The 23,654-nt window shown below is 38.6% G+C and overlaps 1 protein-coding gene across 2 annotated transcripts in view; it reads right to left on the bottom strand.

Moving 5' to 3' along the window:
• LOC130169546 (EGF-like repeat and discoidin I-like domain-containing protein 3) overlaps positions 1–23,654 on the bottom strand; it is a 108,832-nt gene that overhangs the window by 69,579 nt on the left and 15,599 nt on the right. The window contains exons 2-3 of one of the 2 annotated variants that reach the window (XM_056376397.1): positions 12,062–12,091; positions 1,353–1,481 (exon numbers count right to left, since the gene is read on the bottom strand). In XM_056376397.1, the coding sequence (XP_056232372.1) occupies positions 1,353–1,481; positions 12,062–12,091 (159 nt within the window). The remainder of the gene's footprint in view (positions 1–1,352; positions 1,482–12,061; positions 12,092–23,654) is intronic. The other variant, XM_056376398.1, reaches the window with a different exon arrangement.

Genomic DNA, 23,654 nt, shown 5'->3' with positions numbered 1-23,654 from the left:
CCATGTATTATTTTTATTTTCTTGTTTAACCTTCCTGTAAATGTGGCAGTTATGAGACAGAAACAAATGGTTTGTGGCTTCTCGCTCTCTCTCTCTCTCACTCCCCCTCTTTCTTTCAAACAAAGTAAGGATCCATCTCCCCACACAGTTTGCACCGTGATACATTAAACCCATTACTTACAAGCACACCTGCAATGAAGGACAACCGCGTAGTGCAGGCTAATGCGATGCTCAGCCAAGCACACACACATGCAGGGCAGCCATAGGCCCTGGCCTAAATATTATACTGCAGGATTAGCAAGATTTAGCACTTGACGACAAAGCTACATGCTATTTCCAAATCCTGGCATGTATTCAAAATGCAGGATATGAATGTAAAGGTTTAATGCTACACTTGTGTATTTCAACTGGTGGCTAGCTAATGTTGATTCCACCTGCTCTGTGTCATCCTTTCTTTTTCAAATAAATTAATCAGTTTCACTTGTCAGAAAGTAATGAGTAAGTGGTGCTGCAAGTAATATTGACGCAATGAAGCCTTGAAAGAATCTAATACTTGCTGAGAACAATAACTACTGGTTTACTACTTCACCTTGTTTTTGCTGTGAACAGTTATTAAATCAAACAACAGGAATTTCAGGACAAAAGATGGAGAAATCAATAGAAGTTTTTGTTGTTTTAAGAAACGCGATGTTTATCATTTCTCAGTACTTTCATTTCGTTCATGTAAAATGCTGTAAATTAAATCAAAACCCACTAGTGACAACTCTTATTACATCATGGTTACACACAACTACAATGATGTGTCCACATTTTTACAGTTGCTGGTGTTGCTCGCTCCCTCGTGTGCCTGGTATCTCAGGTATGCAGTTTGCAGTGATTACCCCTGTGTCCAGTTTCAGGGCGTTAGAGGCTTTAGAGTTCAGAGAGTCAGTTTAAAGATAGAGGATAAATTGTACTGGGGTTGAGAACGATGCTCCTGGACTAACAAAGTATTATTTCATAGACAGCAAAGACCTTCTGACACTAACCTTTATTAAGAGCATGCTCAACAAAAGAAAGCAAGTTCAGCACTTCTTTTCTCTACCAAACCCACTATCATTTTGCTGAACTCATCCTTTCAACAGCAATTTACTTTGTTGGCTTTTCAACATTTATTCATTGCTCAAGGTCATTATTCGTGTTGAAAAAACCTTTCAAATCAGACGGACAAATCATACTTCATGGAATTGTGTAAAAGGAGCGGCATAGGTTTTCCACCCTTACATACTTGTTGACTTAATATAGTTTTTTATGAGAATTGAAATGTTTTCAAGGTTCCTTAGAGAAACGTGGAAGAGAGCAGCATTGCTTACTGTGTTGGCAGTGAACTCCACTGAAGCCTGGTGGACACTTGCAGACGTAACCAATGAAGGTGTCGCCCCTGTAGGTCTCGCTGATCTCGCACGTTCCTCTGTTGTGGCAGGGGTTTGGATGACAGGGGCCTGTGTAGAAAGGGAGGAAAACGGCGTTAAGAAGTTAAGACTGTGAGACACTGATAATGGTCTGCATCTTTTAGTTTCTTATTTACCGTGTATACCAGAGCACTGTGTTCTAGGTAATAGATTCTGTCTGGTGTAGCACACTGCTTTTCAGTGAGTGCATGAATAAAATGAATATCGTCATGGCAACAGCAGCAAAAACATTTTCACAAAATCTTACCAACCCACTGATTTAAGAAAGTAAATAAATCAAAAGTGTGTATCGGCTGTGTATTAGAAAACATTTACATAAAAAAAAAAAAAAAAGAAAAGAAAAAAAAGAAAAAAGAATGAATAAATTAAATGGGGTTAGACAGTGTATAAGTAAAACAGTTCGACAGGGAAAACTGAGGATTACAGGAGAGCAGGGAGAGGCTGGCTTTCAGTGACTGCTGCTGGTCTCTATGGTCTGGAGGGCAGCCCAAGGCACCGTCTAAGAATCCCTGAATATGTCCCCTCCAGGAAGGCAATTCTTCATTCTCGCAGTGCTACGTGGAGAGAGCAGACTAGCTCCAAGGTAGAGCGCTATCACCTATATGCACTGAAAAGTATTCACGCCAACACACATATGCATATACCAAGAATGGCGGGGCAAAGTGAACTGCTGAATACTGAGTGGAACAACTTGAGTTTGAAGAAAAAAACTCTAATGAAAACAGTCATCCCCAAAGCAGTGGAGGCAGACTGGCTGTCAGGTCAAACACTCAAGTCATGAGCTGACCATGTGCCCATAAAGAAAGCAGTTAAAAGTCTTTATGACTATCGCCCAGTCGCCCTAACACCAGTTGTTTAGAAGTGCTATGAGAGGTACGTACTATTTCACATCAAGCCATCACCCCTCCTGATCTGGGCAGTTTGTTTATCGAGGAAACGCATCTGCGAAGGATGCAGTCTCAATCAACCTTCACACAGCCCTGTCCCAACTCAAGCATCCAGACACATATGCCAGGAAGCCATTTCTTGACTTTAACTCCGCTTTTAATACTATAATCCCCAATAAACTGGTAGACAATCTCAACGACCTGGGATTAGCCACTTCACTCTGTTTATGGATTATACACTTCCTCACTAACAGACCACAAAATGTCAGAATGGGTAAACACACATCTTCCAACCCTAATCCTGAGCACAGGTGTACCGCAGGGCTCTGTGCTTAGTCCAGCCCTCTTCACCCATGACTGCACCCCCATCCTTCTCTTCTAACACTAGTGAAGTTTGTTGACGACACCACTACATGGACTCGTATCCGACAAAGGGGAGGCACAATAAAGACAGGAGGTCCAACACTGGACAATTGTCTGGTCCTAGACGCCACGAAAACCAATTAGACTATCTTAACTATAATCTTTTTTTCTATTGCTGTTTGTCTCTGAGTTAATTACCTAACATAATTTTGTTGTTTGCCCATTATGACAAATGAAGTGTCTTATGTCTTATGATATCAACAATGCCAACCCACAAAACAGACAATTAGTACAAAATATCTCATAATGCAAACAAGCTGTTCCTTTGAAATATATATATAAAAAAATTAAAAGTGGACACTTATTATACACAATTCACCAGTTGAACAGGTCTAATTGCTTATTTTAGTCCTTTCCATCCCCCACACAGAAGGCCAATTATCAATATCACAATCAGAATCTGATCCACGCAGGCATATTGCTTTTTAACAGTTGCTCAACACGCAATTAGGAGAGAGGAACAGTAATAATAATAAATACACAGTAAGGGAATAGAAAAATGTAATGTGAGTAACAGTGAAGAAAGGTGCAAAAAGTGGACATGTGCAGAATAAATGAACAGTTATGTGACGTGTAAACTGAATGAATGTGGGTCAATGGTATATTAACACTAGTTTAACAGCAAAATGCTGATGAAGATGAGTTTATAGTAATTTAAACATGAGTTAGAATTAGTGGCAGTAAAATGTGGAAGATGTGAAAATTGTTCAAACTCAGCAGAAAGGGTAGGAACTGTATATTTGGTGCATTCACTGCATTCAGAACCTCACATCACCTTGAATGTTGGCCCCCTTGTAAAAGTTTGCACATGCTGCCATTCCACACAAAACACATTACAAAAGTTCCTCATTCCTTCTGAAAATCAAAGGGATTTTATGCTGTGCCCTGTCCGAGGGTCAGTACAGCTCAGTACAGAAAAAGCCTTTGTGTGCCAAACACTAATTTGCAAGGGAATTCATATTCATAGCCACTTCATCATCATTACCATTCTTTATTATTCAATTTTTGGGTGTAGCGAACACTGGGAAGCTTTGCAGCTGCTACTGTATTCACACTTTGGGGATTTAGCAAACAAAAGAATTTCAATAAAAAAAAGAAACGTTAAAGTTATGCAGGTAATGATTGGAGCAATTTTACATGTCAGTGTGCTCTTTTATCCTTTTGAATTTTTTCAGTTCATGCGCATGTTATTTCTTTGGGACCAACAATAATAACCAAGGCCTTGACTCAACATTATTTTAACCAAATGTATGACAGAGCAATTTATTACTTCATTGGCGGTGCCCACAACATGGTGTCATATTACTGCCATCTAAAATCTTCCTCGGACTAACCTGCAGCGCGGGGCCAAATGTAAATAACGAGGCTTTGACCCATGCTTATTGGTTTCATAACTCAAGGGCCTGCCAATAGCCGTCTCATCTTTTAAACATCGAGTTTGTTCAACTGCACCAAGGGTGTCAAAAGTTTGTGGATTGAGATTGGATGGCAAAACTTTAGAAGTCTCCCTTTGGATATTAATGCAAACTTGGCTAACCCTCAGCATGTGTTGAACATTAAAAGACCAATGTGAAAAGAAGGTCTAAGGGTCTATGTGCTAACGTACAGCAGAAAGGTTAGGGTTGGACAGAAGAAACAGAAGAAGGAAAACAAATTTGCTTGCATGAGTTTTTTTTTTTTTTTTTTTTTAAAGCTTCCTGTCTCTTGATACAATTTCTATTCTAGTGTCTTTACGGTCATATCTTACTGTTGACAGGTGAACTGTGCTTTGACAGGTCTCTTATTTCATTTTAAGTGATGCGCAACAAGAAGAAGTCTCAAGGGTGAGACTATCATGCCCTCTTAAGTCAATTTGACAAATGAACCGCCATAAACACAAAATCTGACAATGCCAAGAAAATGGGCACGGCCTTGGATTGTATTCTACATCATCCCAAGCCAGAACATGTGTGCACTTACAATGAACTCAATAGAGAAAATAAATAAATAAGCACCACTAGCAAGCTTATTATTGTTCTCTCATTGGGATTGGTAGGCCTCTGGATATGAATTACAAACGAGGTAATCCTATCGAAGTCATGCCATTTCAAAGCCAGGACCTGTATCAGTAATAATGGGAGCGGTGGCTAATCGGTTGAACAGAGGAACGAATAATAGCTTTCACAGAGGCCCTGCTCTCTCGAGGAGAGGAGGGGTGAGGTTTCAGGGCTGTTTTGACGTGACGATCTATAGTCGCAGCAAAGCATACTGACAGCCTCCCTAATGGAGAGCGCATAAAGTGGAAAAAAAAAAAAGCAGGGACGGAAGGAGGCAGAGGGAGAGAGAGAGAGAGTCAACGTGAGTGTGTGTGAGAGATGCAGAGAGAGTGTGTCCTGTGCGACATCTAGGTTTGAGTCAGATATTTGTGTTTTTCTTCAAGATATGAAAGGCTCTAAAACATTACAAAGAAACATTTCAGAAATATCGATTTACTGATATTGGGATTTATGAAGACGGATGACAATTCTGAAGAAAAGCTTCAAGGTGAGGCTGCATGTTTGAAAATGCCTGTGTGTTGAAAAAAGGTCATAAGCTGTTGACCTGCAATGATATTGAGTCAGGATCAGATGCCACAGTCACATTAGCACACACAGAATATCTGACATTCACTCAGCATTTTATATGAAAACATTATTCCACAGAGAGGACGCAAACTGGCCTTGCTAATAGGAAAATACTGCATATAATTGCTATTGCTATGATCATGTCCTCAGTGGGTTGAGGTTTAGCTTTTAAAACCTGATGGAAAAATAGAATAATAATAATACCATATACAAATCTACTGGACTAAATAGTCTTGCTTGTATTTTCCATTTTGGGAACTAAAGTGCAACTTCATGCTTTAAAGAAACAATTTCAGTTATTCACTGCACCAGCTGACCATTTTTAGTAAAGCGTGAGTGCACAAATGAATGAAAGGCATGGTGTAGGCTGCAGGGAGGAAGGGGCCCAACACATCTAAGATAAAACACACAAGCAACTTTTCAAGAAAAGGCCAGGAGATGGGCATCGTGTGTCATCGGAGAAGATCTCATCACGCTGTCGGTTGACGCTCAGTTCACCCTGCGTGCGAGTTGTGCGATGCGTGTCTGGAGGAAACATTGGCAGCTTTCTTGTGTGAATGTCAGGTGCTGCTTTGCTGTACAAGCCAACGCTCGCCCGGTGATTGATGTGAGCCTGTGTTGTGTCCGGCACGAGCGCTGTGATTTCTTTTCTGGCAGCAAAGAGAAGCCAATCAATCAGCTGTGAAAACCTGACCGATGGTTAAACACAGGAAAGCATCCTTTGTTTCCTTCCACATCAATCGCAACGGCCTGACATTTTCAGGGTTAAGTCTACATACAGTATGTGTATGTTACATCTTAGCCGACAGCTGTCACAAACAACAGCTCACTCCAAATGTGCAAGCAATACTAATTTCATTAAGGAGGAGGATAATGTAATGTGTTCTGTATCTTATACATGACATAACCCTTATAAATGACGTTGTTTACAACACTACAACGCACCACTGAAGCTGAGAAGCTTGAGGTATTAAGACTCACTTGACTTTGTAAGAAGGATATAATTAAAGACTGAGCCTCTTGTTCTTGGTTTTTCTATTACAGACACTCAGAGAAAACATTTCTCTCTAAAATAAAAATAATGTGAACAATACATTGCAGGTATTTCACTAACAACTAAACGCAGGGAAAAAAGAAAGAAGTGTTGTTACAGATACCCTTGTGTCCACTTAGTCTGAATAGTTTTAACATGATTGTGTGGGGTCACGAGGAGGTCGGACAAAGCATTATTGACTGTTCCTTGACAAAGATTTCTGCTGATCCCAGTCAAGTGGGTCATGTTGTGGGGCCAGCTGACCGTTTGCTGTGCAGCAGGAGAGGGAGTGCCTTTAATCTAATACCCGTAGTAACCACAAACAAGCGTCTGCACAAAAGATTTGATCTTCCATTGAAGACTGAGTTACAACAGTTACAACCTCTACCTTAACCTTAAAAAAGCCCTTATTTCAAGGAGATTCTGTAGAATCAAGTGAAATGTCAGTCAATGACAAAACGACCCTGAAAATTAAAACAGCTCTAAATTTCTGTCCTAATTTCTCCATCTTACATAGTACTGAGTTAACAGTGACAACCTGACCCATCAACCACCCAGTTTCCTAAAACCTTGAAAAAGAAAAAAAAAAAAAACTCACATTTTACTTTTACCTGTCTCAAGACTGTGAAATTTACATTCATGCTCCTCAGCTCTGAATGCACACCCAGCCACATCACAGAGAAATCTGACATGGCCTAATTGTGTCAAATCTATTTTAACCCAGCCTCTTTTTCCGTGATGGCTTCACTGGTTCACGAGCTCATGGTCACTGCACCCATCCTTCACCTCGACTGATGAAAGCTGGCACTGAACCACCAGTATTACATCAGTGCTCTCAGCGTGCGCTGCCGTAGGTTCCTGCTTTCAATAAGTCCTTGGACTCCTATCCTCCAGTGCCCTTCCCACTTTGCCATTTCAGCCCATCAGCATTGGACAATGTCAGACAAATGCACTTAGAGTTCAAAGTAGTAAGAATCACGCAGAAACAAAATGGTTTGGAATATGTCAAATAAATATCTGAAAGGAGAGGTCACACTAAAGATCAGCATCATTCCAGGAAGATCCAGAGAACGGCAGAAATGGAGGTTGTCTTGTCAGAGTCTAAATGCCATGAAAATGTCAAAGCAGTGTCCCTGCCTGCTAAAGGTCTTGCCTAAAAAAAGGCATTCTCCTGATTGTAATGGTTGTGAGCAATGCCAAATTGAAAGAAGAAATCAGCTGTAATACATTAAGATTTCAGATAAGCGGACAGAGGTTGTCTCTAACCAGTTCAATAGAGAACTATTCCTCTGTGCTCTGCTTGGAGACTGTCAGTTTACCACTTAACCTTATTTTCCTCCTATGGGCATCTGAAGTATTTTGAGTGCTCCACGGCAATGGAGCTTTAACATTCACAGTGTTAGTTGAGGCACCTGGTTGAAATTCATTTCAGAAAGTGTATATTTTCCGATTACCTCATCCCTAACCTTTTGTAATGAAACGTATGTATTTGTGAATATGTGCAGCCTCTGCAGTGCTTTAATTTGTGGTTGGTGAGTGGAAGCCAGAGCGCCTCCCCGAAGAACTGCACCCTGAATACTTTTGCTTTATCAATACCAGGAGCAGTGTGGATCTGACAGGCTGATGTTAGGCCAAACATTTGATAAAAAGTAAGACTCTTCAGCATGAGAAACACATTTTGCAGCGAAAAAAGAAAGCAAACAACAAAGTAACCCTCAATTTTATGCAACTGCAGGCAGGTGCAAATTAAATGGTGGAGGTGTTTATTCACTCTTTCATTCAGTGTAAACTTAGAATGCGGCTTGATGATAGAAACTCAGTCTACAAACAAGTTAGCATGTGTGATATGTGCATGAAGCATGAACTGCACTGGAATACACGATAACAAAAAATCAACATACCGAGCTTATAAAAATCTGTAAAATGGACAATGGGTGTTAGAAGAAACAGTTCTTTTTTCTCAGACGGTTATGCAAGTATATGACAGCATAACTATCGTAGCACTCTCTGTCTCTTTATCTATACTTTTTAGACTTGGATAGTCAATACATAGAAATGAATATTCCACTTCAGACACTGTCTGTGCAAATGATGAGCTCATCTACTGGCACTGAAAAGCCTCTGAAGAGTTTTAAGCAAGTGACAATCTGAGAGGAACGGTTGTTGAAGAGGAACATTTTTCTTGATGTGGAAATGTCAGTATCAGAGTCTCTTTGCACATAATGAAAGACCACTGCCCATTAAAATCACTTCTTATTTATAACAAGTGGAGGGTTTGAATATACTTTTACTATACAGATGACTTTGTGACTGATCAAACATCATTATGAAAAAAAAGTTCATTACACACATTCAAGATTAAATTTAATAATTAATGTAACAAAATCAAAGGGGGTAATGATGTAATATGCCACATTAACATACCGACTGACTCACACCACACTATGGAACACAAAAAAAAGAGTCATACTCAGCTCACACCATCTGGTTATTTGTAGCAAAAATGTACAGTAAGTCATGTCTATGGCCTTTGCAGTTTTATTATATTCAAGAATTTTCAGTGTCTTACAATATGAAAAGACTTTCTTAGATGTAAAGAACAAATCCCACCTCATGTAGATAAAATGTAGCCAATTTTAATATTCCACTGAGGAAGTGGACAAAATGAAATCCAATATTCTCTCAAGGTTAGCACACTAAGCATATATTCTCTCTAGACCTCAAAGTTTCAATTTTAATAGTAGCTTTAGATGCCGTGCAGATGGTTGGCAAATGTTCACAGACTATACTACAATACAATCAAATCAGCATGGGGCATGGACACAGAGATGCACACAGGAGCTAGAGAAATACAGGCCAATTGTGCTGAAGAATAGTCCGCCTTTATATGAGCCCAGACAAAGGGTGTGAATATGGATATTAAAGATATAGAGACTGTGAAATAGCAGCCGATATGCTAAATTCTTCAAACCTGTCATGAGTAATTTGGCTTTCCACATCACCCTGCCCTATTTTCTCTCTAAGTCCAGTTCCAGGTCAGTGGTCACAAGTCACACCTAATTCAGGTCATTTTCAGATCCGATAATTATTTCTTGCTCCCTTTTCACTCTGTTATCTGAAATACGTACAGTCTATATAACAGAAAAACACGAATTGTGACTTACAAATAACTGTCGATCATTAGCATGTTAACAGCTGGCAGTATCATTATTATAGAAAAAATGAAGACAGTAGGGATGATGTAGTGTATTAAATACATATTAATTGTAATCATTGAACTTCATATCCATAAATTGCCTTGAGAGAATCTGCTCTATAATCTGTCTGTTGTGTGACATTTATTCCATCAGTCAATCAAATCAAATCAAGTATAAATTGTGCCTTCTTAGTTTGAAATTTGGAGGGAGAGTTGACATTTGAATGGTGACATTTAATTTAGAATTTTCAATTGTTAATTATTTTGCTCAAATAAACTTTTCAGTGTTCACTTTCAGTTTAATTGGAAAAGACTTTGTTGCAAATGTCTATTCAGATAAATTCACATCAAATTCATTTTTTCCCTTATCAATTTCAACTCAAGATCCCATAATGACAGAGCAAAAACAGAGTTTTAGGCAATTTTAATAATGATATTAATTAAAAAGAAAGACTGAAAAATGACATTGACTTAAGTATTCAGACCCTTAGCTATGACACTTGAACTTCAGCTCAAGTGCCTCCCATTCCTCTTGATCATCTCTGAGATGTTTCTACACCTTGATTGGAGTTCAGCTGATTGGACATGATTTGGAGGACCATCACTGCAGCACTCGCCCAGTCTGGGATTTATGTCAAGAGTGGTCAGACAGAAGCCTCTCCTCAGTGAAAGTGTGCAAAAAAAGAACATAAAGGTCTTTCAAACTGTGAGAAACAAGATTCACTGGTGTGATGAAACCAAGATTTAACTATTTGACCTGAATTCAAAGCATCGTGTCTGGAGGAAACCAGACACGATGCTTTGAATTTGTTGTCCTGTATATTTCTCCCATCTCCACAGGATCTCTGGAGCTCAGCCAGAGTTACCATTGGGTGACCCCCCCTACCAGATCTGTGTCTCGACACAATCCTGTCTCAGATATCTGTGGATAGTTCCTTTGACCTCATGACTTGGTCTTTGCTCTGATATCCATTATAAGGTGTGAGACATTACATAGACAGGTGTGTATGCCTCTCCATATCATGTGCAGTCAAGTGGTTTTACCACAGGTGGCCTGCAATCAAGGAGTGATGATGATCAAGAGAAATGGGAGAAACCTTATCTTAAGTTCAAGTGTCATGCCAGTGGGGTATTTCAGTTTTTTCTTTTTAATTAGTTTGCTAAAAAAAATATAATGTTTTTTGCTTTGTCATTATGGGTTATTGAGTATAGAAAAATGTATAGTGTATTGTAGAGGGAAAAAGCTAATTTGGTTGATTTTAGCATAAGGCTGCAACATAACAATACTTTCTGACAGCACTATATGTGCCCATGCATATGTGTATAGCTACATGTGTTTCTATTTTTTGTCTAACGGATTAGAGACAGAGATTACACTGCGTTTAGCATCACAACAACAAACTGCTTTGATTGCTGGGGTATTACGTCTTATTGAAATTAATCATTCTTGCTTTAACCCATTTGATCTCAAATAATCCAGCAGAGATTAATATTAATGAAAGAAGCATAGACAAAAACAAATAGATGCTGAGGATGCTTTTAGAGCTAGGAAGTTTGTATTCAGTTGCAGTACTTCCCCAGGATATGAAGTGACATTTTAATTACATCACTGATGAAGATAAATCAGGTTCTTGTTTACTGTTGTCCTCTGTGGTCTTGCTTTCGTAATAAAACTCTCATTACATTAGTTCTCTCAATAATGAGAAGCAGAACTTGTGAATACCAAATATGGTCTCTAATACTATGATTATAAAAGGGAGTTTTTGTATGATAGTTCACAGTTCTTTAATTTACTACCTATCATATGCAAACACTAAGAGCAGCTCAAAACACACTCAATGCTCCCTTCAGGGACCGGATGCACTGTACGTTTAGATTGATATTAATGGCGCACATTTAAGGATACAATGCATTGTACTCTGGATAATATACAGTAAGGTTTTGAGGTATAGAAATTGCTCTAGGTTAATGCTACTCTTTAGCTAATGGATTTCTAAAGTCAACACTCACGCTAAGAGCTAATTTACAAAAACAGCCCTAAAAATGATGCTAAATACTCAGGTATGCAGGAAATTGCATGATGAAAAGCAATCAAGCAAAAGCAATTATTAGACTGAATGGGACTACGCAGCTCTGAAAACAATCTCGAAACTCTGTACCAGACAAAGACCGGATATTTCTCTTGAGTCACACTATTAGAGGAGGTTTAAATAGGGCTGCGTTATGAACTGAACTACCAAATGATATAATCATAAGTGCTGCTGACCAGGCATGATCAGTGAGTCGATGCAGGAGTTAGAGTCAGTAGTAATAAAGAAAGGAAGGGGCTTGGTGAAGATTTAGAAATTGAAGGAGCTCTCTCCCTCCCTCTCTCTCATTCACACACACACACACACACACACACACACACACACACACACATACACAAATGAAGGGAAATCATGTTACCAAGCATAAAAATTTCCCACCTGCTGAAGTTGGTTCCTCACCATCTGCTGCTGTTGAGACACAGATCAGGAGAAAGAAGGAGGAGGGGAAGAGAGAAAAAATTACATTAGCTTTATCACAACAATGTCACAGTATTCAGTGCTACAGCTGCATGTAACACTGCTGATTAGACTTTATCATTAATTGCACTGTACACTACCATATGTGCAATAACATTTGACATGTAATCCAATGGAGCATAAAGTATGTAAGGCCAGACACACCTGCTACCTGTAGGGTACAACCTCCTGCCAGCAGAAATACGCCACATTGCTGCCATGAAAAGTAACCTGGCACAGTGTCGGGGCCCATCCCCCATTCATACACCGCTACTATGCTATGTCCTGGTCGGTGGCCTTTGACTAATATGTGCTCATCATTCTGGACCAGTGTAGGATTAGCCCCTGTGGCATACATCCTCACATGCTGCATCCCTGGCTCCCGAGCCCCACTCCAGCTCCGTAGCTGAGATTTGGCCTGTCTACCTTCATTACCACAGCCCTCTATCCCCATCATCACTTGTAAAATTGGTTTCAAAAAATGTGCCTGAAAGCTGGACACAGTTGCAGAGACAGAAGACCAAGGGCATCAAATGCATGGGTTGACAAATAAACTTGGCATTATTGTTGGGGATGAAATACGTTACAGCATGAACCGATTCCGTTGGAACAGGTCGAAGGCTGGGTGGATGGATGGATGGATGGATGGATGGATGGATGGATGGATGGATGGATGGATGGATGGACGGACGGACAAGCGTGGCCTGAATGTACCGGGATTTGGTATCTCACATTAGATATGTGTTACTTCTCAATAGCTAATGATACTGCCTACCATAGAGCATGCTCGTTTAATTAAAGTATGATTCAGTGTCATGTACATGTTTTCATCCACAGCACTGAATACTAATTAGGTATTAGCATATTGAGAGGGTTAATGCCACATAGATCATGAGGCATTTCATGCAGCTGCAAATGCATCCAAATCCATCTTAGAAGACTAATCAAGTCTCATTTCCAGTAGCAACACAGAGAAACATGAGTAGATTTTTCTCCTCTTCCCAAACCAAACATCATTGCTCTGTCAGCCTGCACTCCCTGTGGTGTTTTTGGATGTGAAAATAAAAAGTCCTCTGAGAGGGTTTCAAAAACTTTTATATTGCCAATCTAATTTAATGTGGTACCTTGTTGCTGGGGGTAAAGGGGTAGATTGTATTCAGCGTATCTACTAAATGTCTAGCAAGACAAGCTGAGCTGACAAACTTAACACACCCACAGAACATATGATTTCAAGAGCAGACACAAATCTTTTTTCTCAGCAGCTGCAAACTGAAGGAGAGAATGATTCACTCAGACACCGTTGTGACAAACAGATGGAATTAAAGAGCGAAATTCAGCCTCTGACACTGCTTTAAATGTGAGAGAAAGCTTTAATTGAAGTCACAAGGAGCCAAAGCCAAAGCACTTTCCTAACCTCTCATCTGTTTGGCAGCAGAAGCTCTCCTTTGTGTTTTCCCATGCACTGGGCTAATGTAATCCCAAAACCAAGCACATTCCACGCTTCACTTAGTGCGGTTTTCTTTCTTCCATTCCCTCTCTCCTCTCGTACCATAGGGGTCGAGACACACACATGCAAGGCCACAGACACACACTGTCTTATACTGTACACAATTGCACACTCGCAAAGAGAGAGAGAGAAAAACCATCATATGCCTCTGAGTGCTGACAGCTATTCACACCCACACATAAATACACATGCTGAGAAGATGGAGATACATAAAAGGAAGTTGTTGTTTTTTTGTTTTGCTTATCCAAGTGTTGGAATGGTGAATCATAAAGAGTGAATAAAGTACAGTGTTATTTGTATAATACACTAAGCTGGGAAAAATTATGTCTTCATGTCTCACTTGTTGATGTTCCCAAGATGAGTTGAAACACCCACTGCCAGTTGCATCATGCGGTTTAATTCCCATGGAAATAAACATCACTGATTATTTATCACTGTCTGTGACAAGATAAATGTGTTTGGCTTCACTGAATCAGTGAAAAACTAAACTCGTAACTACTGATCCAGTCACTAGTACTGGATTAATGCCCAGGTAGTTGCAAAACTGGTTTAATGTGACAGGTAGCGGACAAATCAGCGGTGTTAGAGATCGTCCTCATTAAAAAACAGCAGCGGTCGTTTGTTCAAACAGTATTTACTGTCCTCTCTAAGTGGCAAAAGCAGAGATAATGTGACATTGTTACAGCAAAACCTCTTAAGGAGGAAGTTGGGATGGATGGTTGGGTTAACGAGGTGTGTGACTGTGACACGTGTACATAGTTCATGGCCCATCTGGTACCGATAGTTAACAGTGGTTTCTTCTAACCGTGATGGTTTCCCAATCATAACCAAATAGTTACATTAGCTAACCTTATCCAGACTTAATCACAGAGCAGGCATGTATAGTTTTTTGAAAAGTCATATGGTTTAGATACTGCCAAGTGACCTACTTTGTTACTGAGGTATGAAGATTTTTTTTTTTTTAAGTTGTGTTGGAGCCAATGTTTAGTTTCAAAGCAGGGCTCTAAAGTGCTCGGTTTTCATTTGACAGCTCCCAGTTTCATGTTTTTTTTTTTTTTATCTCACTATCCTGTTTAGATGTCCTGTATTTATTAACAACCATGCTCGGAGAAAGGATGCAGGATAAGGATACTCTTCAGTGAATCAATAAATGGCTTCACAGACTGGTTTTGTACAAATATTCTGTTGGAAATGCTGCTAATATTGTTTTAGGAAGCCACATGAGAAAAAAAATGAATGAAAAAAGTGCAAATTATTTTCAGCAGATCCTGGCAATGTGATTTGCATCATGTGTGCCCTTGTTCTTTCTTTGAGAATTGAAATGTTCTGTTCATAAAATCCTGCAAATCCACCAGATCTTAAAATTTCCCTCCACAATAAAATCTGTCATCAAAGCCAAACCAGTGTGTTTAGTTCAGCAGTAGGACAGATCTTTAACGAATGTTGAAACAATCATGATTTACCACTCATGTGTGCTTGTGTCACACTGTGTCTCAAAAAAATAAATAAATAATGGGATGACAGATACACCAACATCAAGCAGCCAGTTCAGTTCAATGTCCATCATTAAAAAGTGGTGAAAACCAAACCCCATTCTAACATTTGAGCTGTGACGACGCATAACATCAAACAACATAAGTTAATCTTTTCCATTATTAAGTATCACAAGTGTGAGCTAAACAACAAGCTACAAATGAATTTTTGGAATCCATTAATGGGTTATATGGGAGTGTGATAATACTTTAATTACTTCCTTCCTCAGATATGTCTTCTCCTTTCTGTTTTTCTGGTTTATGTAGGGAGGTCATATTTCATTTTTATTTTTTGTTTTTGTTTTATTTTTGCTGTATGTTGTTTGGAAAACCGTATTGCTGCTAACTTGGCCAGGGCCCCCTTAAAAAAGAGATCTTGTCTTTTAATGGAACTCAACTGGTAAAATAAGAATTAAACAAAATAAAAATAAAACCTATTATAGGCACGTGTGCATGTTTTCTTGGGTTTTTCTTATAATAACACCAGGTGGCACAAGTGTAAGACAGTGTCATTTCGTGGTTATAGTCCTGATGTTATTAAGATAGAGAGATAGATAGATAATCTATTTTAACAACATGTAATGTTCTTGACAGACAGACAAGAACATTATAAAGCATATTCGATATTTCATTATGTACAACAAACAACTGACACGTGGTTACATCTCGAGACTGCACTAATAAATTTGTAAAACACGCAAGGTTGTGGAGATGACTTATTTAAATGGTCCCTCCTCCTTCACAGGAGAACGTCCTCTCTGTTGCACGATAAGCCTCCATCCTGGGACATATTGGTTTAATCTGACTGACAGCCAGGAGGCAGTAATAACCATCCATAATCTAAATGGGAAACAGCCAACCTGCCCAGCACAGGGCTGATATGACCTCAAGGTGTTCAGCAGAGATAGAGGGGCTGGTGCGCAGGATGAACAGGTACAAAACCCATTCAAAACACAGCTACAGTACATGCACGCCACACACACACACACACACACACACACACACACACATACACTGGGATGAGGATACACATGCATACATAAAAACACATATTAAAGTGCAACATGTAACATGACAGACAAATGTGTTCATGCAATCTTAAGTTTTAACTTAATCACTTTGTTTGGAATAAAGGCTGAAACCAGTGGATCCACATCACAAATAAACTGTATGTCAATATACATGGCAACGAATGTTATTTTATTTAAACAGGGCGGATTGACTGGGCATGACGTTTAACTGATCCAACAGTTTGGTTTTATTAGTCACAAAGTGCTTAAAATGGCGTGTAAAACAATCTTATTAACCACACGAGGTAAATTAAATTAAATTAAATTAATAAATGAAAACCACTGTCTATAACTCAAAGCTCATTCACTCAGTTTTACAATGTGGAGAAGAGGCACTTGATGTTGAGGTTGAGGCCACACAGGCTACATTGTGAACTGGTCATACTGCTGGTATGATGCCTAAGAGAAAATGTGTCAAATGGCTTGTCACTGCGGTGAACACTGCCAGCCAAAAGAGCTGAAATTAAGAAGAAATGGTGGTGGGATATCAGAATTGATGACAAAAGTGCATCGCTCCATCCCTTTAATAAGATTGCATCTTCAGCGGTGTTGTTCCTGAGACACAGCGTGACACAGAGCTGCAATAGATTTTCTCTGTGCATCAAACACAAGAATCATCTAGTTCCAATTTAGATCAACAGCACCTGCCTCACTGTGAAGATCAGGAGGGATATGGAGGAAACAAACAAGTCATTAATACGTGAGCTTGGCCTCAAAATCCAGCCACCATGTTATATATAGTTATGTACTGTAGTTGCTATATATAGCTAGTTTTACAGCAGCCTATAGTGAGGCATAGTTGCTCAAGGTGTTGAACTAAAGAGTAGATCATAGCCAATGATCAGACTGATTTTCTCAGCTAAGCTTCTGACATTAATTTCAATTTGCAACAAAACTGAACTAGAACTTGAGTAAAATTGAAAAATAAAAAGCCCTACCCCTGGTGGAAACTCTAATGACACACCACATACTGTACTGAGATTTCTCTTAATGCATCACTCATGATTTGGAGATTTATAGAGCTGATGGCAGATGTGATATATTTGTATGAGGTGCCAAGACGGAAGTGACACACTTGAAGTGAATGAGAGTGTGAAATGCATTCGGATCACCTCCGAAAAACCATGTGATCACAGTTTCACAAGCTGACAGACACTTAGAAATGGAATCCGAGAAGGTTACATACAGAGAGAGAGAGAGAGAGAGAGAGAGAGAGAGAGAGAGAGAGAGAGAGACAGCAGAAGGGATAGAAAGAGAGAGACCTAATCACAAAAAAATAAAGAACCTTCAGAATACTGTAATGCCACCCTATTAGTTTATCAGTTGCAACTTACATGAGACATTCTGCTCTCTTTTTATTTTCACAATAAAGTGCTTCGTCTGGTCTGATTGTGTTCAGTTTCTCTCTTTAATGTGGCAATCTTAAATTTTAACAAGTGAAAGCTAAGCCCTACTTAAATTCTTGACAGCTGTGAGTGTCACAGCAAATAATGTAAGAGTAAATGATTTTTCCAACAGTGAATACAGACGACAAAACGTCTACTTTTCTCACCAACATCCCTTGTTGAGACAGTGAAAGGTTTGGACTAGGAAGATTTTTTTCTTTAGGATCCTTGTTACCTGCCGAAAATGCCAATATGACTGGAAGGCTGAGAGATGAGATAGATAGATAGTGTGAACGATGAGAAGAGCAAAGTTTCATGAAATGTCTGTGGATGTGTGATTAACATTGTGCTAGATTTGTCAATTTATGTTAAAGAGATACATATGTAGAATTTTAGGACATAATAGTCCATTAGGTTTAATGTGATGAGGTAAATACATTTGGATCGCTTTGAGTGGGACGAGGTTGCATCAAATATTTTATGTACTTTTTCACAGTTGTTTCCTTGGTATTAGCATTAACCCTATAACCCTGTAAGGCTTTCACAATCAAAAGTATTGTTTTGATGTATCAACATTTGTCTGGGTGCAGGGTCAACACAATGATTGCGATAATTGTAATAATGATAGCAGTCCATTAAACAGTTGTGGGTGCCAGCGTCTGTTCATAGCGTATTATGTTGCGTTTGATGACATTGACCTGGTGGTTGTTTTGTACACAGGAAAGGCTGATGAGGAACTTTGATTTAATGTTTTGTTATTATTTACAGGAACAGGCTTTTTTTTTGATCATTAGGAGGTGATACGCTGCATGAACTGTTGCCCACAACATTTTTGGGATGAAGACATTATCTAATAAAATGTTTTTGAGATGTAATCACCAAATAGTCTAAGATAGCAGCTTATATTGTAACTGCTAACAGCACCATCACAGACTATCATCTATTGAAGAAGATAATGATCCCTTTTGATACAAACTGGTCAAATAATGCACGCAAAATAGCCAAAATAAAGTAAAATATGAATTATTTACCATATATTGTGACCAGCAAATGTAGATGTTAGCTGCAGTAAACTTCTTTGTATTGATTATATTTCCAAATTAGTGATTAATTGGGATTTAACAACTGAAAACCCAACCAATATTTGCTGGACAGCAAGAAAATTGAGCTCCGTCTGACATGATGGCTCTGAAAAGCTTATCACTCTTACCTTCACGGCCAGTCGGCCCATGACAAAGTCAAGAACAATCCGGGTTATGGATTGTATTCCCATTTAGCACTGTAGCATCAAGAGTGACAGTTGGCTGTCAGTGCTAATGCTGGCAGCCCAGACACCACTCTCTGGGGCTGACAAATCCTGTTTGTGTCTGTCAAGTGTCTCTTGTTATGAATCTCAAGCAGTGAAACTTTTGTTGGAGTTTTAATGTTTCTTCCCAGCAGTTGGCAGTGAGTAGGAGATGTGAGCTGTTTTAATCAGGATACAGTAGCTTGAAAAACACAGAATCCAATAAATTATCACAAGAACCAGTTTAATTTGCCACAGGACTGCATTTAATTATTATGTGATTCAAGTCACAGTTTAAAATGTTCCATGTGTTTTCAGCCATAAATGAGCAGTATTAATTACCACTATCAGCTTAACAGGCAGCTGCAGAATAAGAATGATTTTGAATTGTAATAGTCTAGCTGAAATAGTAATTCTCAGTAAGCATTACTATTAATATAAGTGACACAATTCAGCAAAACAGCATTTACACTCACAAAGTTTTAATGCTACTCATATTATATTGTCAGACTATTTGGAAAAGCAGACTGAGATTGTTGAAACTGTGTGAACAATGTTTGTTTCTTTGTTTAAAGACAGTTACAGAACTTAGTCCAGCTGGCAATAAACACTGTCAGAATTTATACTGTTCCATGCTTTTTCTGACAAGAAAATGAAAAAAACAATGTCTGAACTGGCTTGTTGCAAATGAGGATTTAGTTATCTGCACTGTGGCACATATGGCAATCTGTGTTCATGTGCTACATTAGCACTACAGATATCACCTTTCCTTGTATCTCTCCAACCCACACACACACACACACACATATTCGTGCTCACTCTCACTCTCCAACCCCCAGCAGATGCTCAATGCACATCTATCTCCCACATAACATTACCCTTAAAAGTGTGCAGTCCATCATAGCAGTGCTTATTACCATTAAATAAATCATCTTGCTATGGAGTGGGAGGCTAACTGTGAAATGACTCACAAACACAATACCAACAATAATTAGAGAGGCATTGTTGATGTTCTTCCAACTAATGACAAGGAAGTGCACAACCACATCCCTTTTTATCAGCTGGAGTGGTAAACACTATCTCTCTGTACGTAAATAACCCATCCATCCTCATTTTACTTTTCTGTCAGTGGAGCAAAAGCGCAGGGTAAAGTCCTCCGTTAACGAGTGGCTCTTGACATTAGGAAGAAAAAAAAAATACACTCCAGACTGAGATCTGGGATTTTTTCCCCCCTTACAACTCATCAGCTTTGCGGATGCTTAACGAGTTATTTCAACCTCTTTTTAAAGTATGTAATAATACATAAAACTAGAATATTGTAAAAAACACAGCTGCACAATATGAAAAAAAAAAAAAAATCTATCTTATTGCAATTCTCCAGACAGATAACACAAACTGTGGTAGGGTTTACAACATATAGCATTTTTGCTTTAGTGCTGTATTTCCTAATAGTAGTGTTGAAAACACTGCCTAAACAGTTTATAATGGGGATACACCCGCTGCTCTATAAAGCAGTGATGGATGATGCGTGTTTCAAAATCCAAATATCAGTTTATTAAATTTTAAAATTGGCTGCAGTAGAGTCAGCCTAATAATGTGCACTTTATACCGGAGGAGACGTTACATTATACCAAATCACTGTAGTTTCCATAGTGCTGTAAACACTAAATAAAACTTTATTAATCAGTTCGGCATGTGGTAAATAAAATAAACATGAAAAAAGGAGTCCTCTCTTTTTAGTCCAAAGCATTTGCCTACAGTAAAATATCAAATTATATACTGAAATATATGACACTTTATTATTTATCTCTGTTATTAATGTGTGTTTTTGGTTCCTGACATGCTAGTTTCTAAAATACCCTTGAATTGGGAGGTTTAATCAGTATATTTACTGGAGTCTGTTATGTACATATTGTGTTGTTCTGTCACAACATCAACATGAATTTTATAATATTGATCTGGGCTGAAACAGAGCAGTCATCTTACAGTAAGTTTCTTTTCAGAAGTGTGCCTGAGTCAAATGGGAGAAACCATACAACTGTTTAAAATCTATAACATCACAGAGTATATACAGTATGTGATTGTTTGTGGAGGGGATGTTCAGTCAAGTACAGCATCAAATTGCTATTCCAAGCATAACATAAAAATAACCCATTGGCTCTGACTGTCTACAAGGAAGTGTTTTTGTAATGTGGTCAATACAGACTGCAGACATATCCGAGGCCTGATTCATACTGTGTTTTCGACAAACAATCAATATGTTTTTTTTTTTCAAGCTTTTCCTAGGTTTCAGTGTGCAAAACCAGGTGTCAGCAAATAATGTATGTTCTCAATAGTGCTATAGCCAGTATGGATTGTCAATACCCTATAGGAGGCCACCTCAAGAATACAGAAGTAAACAAAATTGACAATTTTACCAACAACTGTCAATAAAATTAAATCCCTGATGCTGGTAACTGAAATTCTGAGATTTGACAGATTCCACATCAACAGATCGAAAACTCAAAGATCCAGTCTGATAATCAAACTGTTTACAGATTAATTATTGCTATTCTTCCAGAAATAATTCCAAACAGGATGACGGTTGTTGCTCTGTTTAATGAGCAACGACCAGATGTCTTGGCAAAAAAGGCTGATATGCATGACAGTGCATGTGCAAGTGTTCTTTCTCAGCAGGGAGATATTCTTTCTAAAGCATGTTTTTCTGCATCCTGTTTTTGCTTCATGTTTGTACAGCTGGAAGCAAAAATGATCTTAGAACCCACATGTTTATAAATGATGTTATATAAACGACTTAAACCTGGCACTTTAATGAGATGGGCAGGGTGATCTGGAATGGGGGGGGGGGGGCAAGAACTTGCTGACTTCAACGTATTGTGTTTCATGGATTTTGAAAAAAAAGAACAAACCCACATAAACAGTGAAAAGACCATTATTGCTGCGATTACAAAAACAAAGTAAATTTGCAATATATACACGAGGTCAGATCAAAACCGTAGTTCCTCTGGTTTCACTTACTGTGGCTTTTAAAACAAGAAATTACACATAAAGCAAAAACAGTGGATATATACAGAGAAGGTAGGGGGATTCAGGAAGTATCTATATTTATTTGATCTTCGTATTCAAATGAATAATGCAAGTAGGGATTATAACTGCAACAGTGCCAAGGAGAAGAAAAATGGAGGAGGGAGGTACAGAAGAAGGAAGAGAAGGAAGAAGAAACAGCAGACTACAGCAGTACAAGCCCAGGACATTAAGAGACAGATGGCCACCATTTTAAAGGAACAGTTCCCACCAAAATAAAAAATCATTACCTTCACCCTCATGTATGTAGGTCAATTTCTGCCAAACTGTGTACGATCAGTAAACAAAAGCAAATAAGCTAGAGCACGCTGAACCCATTATGCAGCACAAGCTGTTTCAAGAAATTTTACGGTAATTTTCTCGCCCCTTTTGGATCACAAACCACGATTTACTTCAATTATCTGAGAGGAAACTCTAAAGGTTAACTCCTATTGTCTTGGGGAAAAAAACAATCTACATAAAAGTTCAACTGACAGAGAAGATTTTCATTTTTCATTCTTGGGTCAACTGTAAAACAGGAACACTTTATCACCTGTAAACACATATGATATAACACCAAACTGTTAGTGAAACATGCTGCAGCTTTATAACTTGTTGCACAGAAAGCTGCAGTCATGGGCTTTGGATTAACGCAAACAAACACCTACCCACAGCTGCCATCTGTTTTAGAGGATTTGGTTCTCACTTCGCTACTTGACACTTTACAGTATCATGCACAACACTTGGTAAAAGGATTGAATAAAACTGTGTTTTCATTCCATTTCTTTCATCAATACTGACTGTAATAACAGTGATGGTATGGGTCACAGCTTTCTTGATTTCTTAAGTGTACTTCACATATTTTAGTAGAGAAAAAACCATTGGATGTTAAGATCTTATGTAGGCCAGGGATTTAGCACAAGAAAGAGTTGTTTAAAGTCATCATGAATACTCTATAATATGCAGCTCTGCTTTATATTCATCTGAAGGACCTCTGAAAACACGGGAATAGCTCATGCAGAGATTTAGCTCATACGCATGTTCAGTATGAGTAAGAAAAACCAAGGGAAACCACATGACTAATTCAGCATAACTTACATGATCAGTATCAGAACAGCTGATACTGTTCATAGAAGGCCCCGAAAAGGTGCTCTAGGAATGGGGATTAATAAAATGATGATCGCAGTTTGAGACCAAACAAATATAAAAACATATCACAAAGCTCCTGTACATAAATAAATAATATATTATATATATATACACACACACATATATATTATATACGTGTGTGTACTGTTATTTTACAAAACCAATTTCTGAAGTCAAGGAGAATAGCTGAAATGAAAGACGCCATCAGTCCACATCAAGTGATCACGTCTTCCATTGTGTAGCTCATTGTTCACCAAATGACAAAGAATCCAAACTTGAAAGCATAAACTGCATCTTTGTTTCCTTGCCAAGTGTGCATCTGAAGTGTAATTTGTTCACATCAAAGAAGAGAAAACCCTGACTCATTCCAGTGTATTCCACATTGTTAGTGTGGAAAGAGAGGAGGGGTGAAACTCTCACTCCTGCTAATTGGATGTAATAGCTGGAGGGAATAAGCTCGCTTTGGCCTCAGGGAGGGGAAAGCGAGAAGAGAGAAAAGATGTTTAAAGAGGGCTGAAAAATGC

The sequence above is a fragment of the Seriola aureovittata genome, chromosome 5 (assembly GCF_021018895.1).
Source record: "Seriola aureovittata isolate HTS-2021-v1 ecotype China chromosome 5, ASM2101889v1, whole genome shotgun sequence".
Classification (NCBI taxonomy): Eukaryota; Metazoa; Chordata; class Actinopteri; order Carangiformes; family Carangidae; genus Seriola; species Seriola aureovittata.
This window is presented reverse-complemented; position numbering and strand designations above follow the sequence as displayed.